This window comes from Phasianus colchicus, chromosome 10 (assembly GCF_987193195.1).
Source record: "Phasianus colchicus chromosome 10, bPhaCol1.hap1.1, whole genome shotgun sequence".
NCBI lineage: Eukaryota > Metazoa > Chordata > Aves > Galliformes > Phasianidae > Phasianus > Phasianus colchicus.
Genome location: NC_143445.1, coordinates 17,507,951 through 17,511,427, shown reverse-complemented (window position 1 = coordinate 17,511,427; position 3,477 = coordinate 17,507,951). Strand labels below are relative to the sequence as shown.

The 3,477-nt window shown below is 44.0% G+C and overlaps 1 protein-coding gene across 1 annotated transcript; it reads left to right on the top strand.

Annotated features, from left to right (window-relative positions):
- The first annotated feature begins 75 nt into the window (after positions 1-75).
- Positions 76-3,309, top strand: COMMD2 (COMM domain containing 2). Its single transcript, XM_031603615.2, has 5 exons — positions 76-205; positions 349-426; positions 815-897; positions 2,040-2,213; positions 2,719-3,309. The coding sequence occupies exons 1-5, from the start codon at positions 139-141 to the stop codon at positions 2,914-2,916; spliced, it is 600 nt and encodes a 199-aa protein (XP_031459475.2). The 5' UTR covers positions 76-138; the 3' UTR covers positions 2,917-3,309.
- The last annotated feature ends 168 nt before the right edge of the window (positions 3,310-3,477 follow it).

Below are 3,477 nucleotides of genomic sequence, written 5' to 3'. Positions count from 1 at the left end.
TCCGGCCGGACGTCACTCAGGCACGGGCGCGTGACGCAGCTGGGCGGGGCGGGCGGGCCCTGAGCCGTGGGCGGGACGCCGCGCCCTTCCGGCCCGCCCGCCTCCCCGCCCCGCCCCTTCCTGTCCCCGGGAGCGGCGATGCTGCTGGTGTTGTCGGAGGAGCAGAAGGCGCACCTGGGCTGCCTGCCCCGGGTGGGCGGCGCAGGTCTGGCGGTGGGGCTTCTGCTGACCTTCGCCGGCTCCCGTCCGGGGGCCGCGCGGCGGCGGCGGGTGGGACGGGAGCGGCAGCGGCAGTTGGTGGCTGGGCCGACCCGACCTTACAGCGTGAATCGCTTCCTCTCGTTTCAGCCGTCGCAGAGCTGGGGCACCTGGCGGTGGAGCTGCTGCGGCGCGGCGCGGCACCCAAAGCCTGCGAAACGGCTGCCAGTAAGGGGCGGGGTGGGGCACTGCCGCGCCGTTAGCACGTCCGCGGGGCTGCGGGACGCGCGGAGGGCGATGGGGAGCGTCGGAGCAGGGAGCCGTGGTCGGGCTGTGCTCGCAGACCGCGCTGCGCAGCGTGCTGTGACCCGGGCGCCTTACTGTAACCGTCTGGGTCTGCGTTGATTTATTTCTTGGGCCCTTCAGCTCGCCTTTGGGTCGCTCTCATTGCTGTTTGCAAGGCGTTCGATCTTCTACGCGTATTTTTCTATGCGTGTTTTTCTCTCTTCTATACTTTTTTTCTATGCGTACTCTTCCAGCTTTGAGTAAATACACAGCTGTGTGTTACGGTTGGCAGCTTTGCAAGGGCCTAAAAGGAGCTTTGCTTTCTTTAAAGGAAAACTCAACGCTGGCGTTGACACCGTGCAGCACGGGGTGGAGGGACTGATGTACCTTCTTACAGAAAGCTCCAAGCTCATGGTGAGAACACCTTACATGGTGAATTCAGAGATGTCTGCTGAGCAATAGGAGTTATGAAAACACTGATGACAAAGGAAAGATAAGATGGATTTTTATTTATTAAAATGAAAGAGGTGTATCTTGCTGTATTCTTATTAAAACACCGCTTCAGCGTGGATAAGCTTAGGATTTGTATGCAGCATCCCTGATACCAAAGCATAACACTGATAGCACATCACAAAAACACCCAACACTTCAGCCTGTATAAGGAAGAGTGCTTCAGGATTAAGCTCTGTCCAAATAACATGACTTCAGCAGAGCTGCTTTTTCTGCATGTTGTGCTAACCCAGAGTAAGTATTCCCCCTGTGTTGCTAGAGAGATTTTTCAAATGCTGACATCGGAAATTCAGGGTGAGCACGAGCAGATGGTAAGGGAATTATAGCCAGATAATAACTCCGTTAGATAGACTTCTTATTGATAGGCAGACTGTTTGTACACCAGAGATAGAGAAAAGGGATCTGTAGACAAGTAGTTCTAAGTTAAGCAGATGTTGTTCTAAAGAGCAGGTAGAGAGGAAAATGAATTAGTGTAGTATGTTGCCTTGAACTAAGGTGCCTTGACCGACAGATAAATTGCAGTGCTGTTATGGTAAAGCATAGTTAATCACAGAATTCTTACTGTATGTATGCACTGTAATGCATGACTCTGTAGAATAAACTGCTGCTTCAGCAGTGATGAACTGAGCTCCTCCAGCTTAGCACAGTCATTGACCTGAGAGGATTGACTTTGAACAGCTATTTTGTGTTGATATGGGGCTTTAAAGTTGCACCTGGTGCCTTCTTATAGGTAGAAGATATTCAGTCCATTTCAGAGTATCTGTAACTTCAGTATCAATACTACATACTGTTGCTAAGTTAATTTTCTAGAAATGTACTTAATTATTGCAAACCTCAGATGCGTTTTTTCTGTTGCGTTTTGTTCTCAAATACATAAAAATGTGCTATTTATTTGTCTTCTTCAAGCTGTAGACTCATCTCTGTATTCCTGCATTAAAGTAACTGCACTGCACAATATGTATGGTGCTTACTTACAGTTCTATTGTTGAGAAAGAAATAATGATTATTGCATAGCTCTGTAGTAAGGCCTACTTGTTAATTTCCAGATTTCTGAAATGGACTTCCAAGATTCCATTCATGTTTTGGGATTCTCAGATGAATTGAACAAATTATTGCTTCAGCTTTACCTTGATAACAGGAAGGAGATCAGAAGCATTCTTGGTGAGCTGGCACCAAAGCTTCCCAGCTATCATAGCCTTGAGTGGAGACTAGATGTGCAGGTAACCTCTGTTTTTTTTATCGGTACTCTGTATTTTGCATTATATTTTTTAATAACACAAGCAACTATAAAGATATGAGTTTATATTATTTTAGAGTAATACAAATAGCAGCATTTTCATTTTGTTATTGTACTGAACTAGTTGTAAGATGAACATGATATGTAATGGTGCAAAGTATTTGTTGCTTTATGACAAATGAATTCATAGCTCTATCAGTGCTTTACAAAGTTAGCATATACTAAATATATTCAGGTCTTTATTTTCAGCTAATTTTCATAAATGTTTTGAATGCATTAATTAAAATGGATGTGTATTGTCTAATGATAAAAATAATTAATAGACTGTGTTTAATGTCAATGAAAATGATTTGTTTATTTCTTTAAACAGGCCTGCACGCAGGTCCTGCGAACCTTTTGTGAACTGTTGATGTAAAAGTTCCCAACTATCTTCCCTTTTTTGTTGTTGCTTGTTTCTCTATTTTAATTTCCTTTAAACCCTCATGCAGCTTGCAAGCAGAAGTCTGAGGCAGCAAATTAAGCCTGCGGTGACTATAAAGCTACATCTTAACGAGAACGAAGATCTAACTACCCAAGTGTTACAAACTGACCCTTCTACCCTCCTCCACCTAATTCAGCAATTGGAACAAGCCCTGGGGGAAATGAAGACAAACCATTGTAGGAGAATAGCACGAAACATGAAATAGTATTCACTCTTCAAGACTTGTAGTAGGCACTCAATGTTCACTAATACATGTCAAGAAAAATAAACATCTGGATCAGATGTAATGCTTTCCTGGGCCAGGATCCTGAGTCAGTAATTACAGGCTGAACACTTTCTGGTGCTAACTTTACACACCTGCCTGATACAAAATGGGTAATTGCTTTTACTTTACTTACATATGTAGAAAATCAGTATGCTATACTGAGACTTCCTTTAGCTCTAAATTAGTATGGTTTTACTTTAGGAGCTTTTCTACATTCTACATAAGTAAAGCTGTCTCAATATTTACAGGAGATTGTGCATGTTTTTATGTTTATTAAGCAGATTTTTCTGTTTTTGCCTCTGTTTTGAAATAAAAATACCTATTCAATACCTACACTTGTGAGAATGATACTTTACAGGAATGTTTCTTCCATTTAGACTCCTGTATGTGTAGAAGTGCAAGTGTACCTGTGGGACTACTGCCTGTCCAGCCAACTCAGAGGTTAGGTGCTACAGAGCTTCTGCTGTTCACTTCTCACAACACTTGCTTATTGTTAATTGT

Coding starts and splice junctions, on each gene's coding strand:
- COMMD2 (XM_031603615.2), top strand. CDS start 139: ATGCTGCTGGTGTTGTCGGAGGAGCAGAAGGCGCACCTGGGCTGCCTG. Junction 206..348: donor GCCCCGGGTGGGCGGCGCAG/GTCTGGCGGTGG, acceptor CTCTCGTTTCAG/CCGTCGCAGAGCTGGGGCAC. Junction 2,214..2,718: donor AGTGGAGACTAGATGTGCAG/GTAACCTCTGTT, acceptor ACCCTCATGCAG/CTTGCAAGCAGAAGTCTGAG.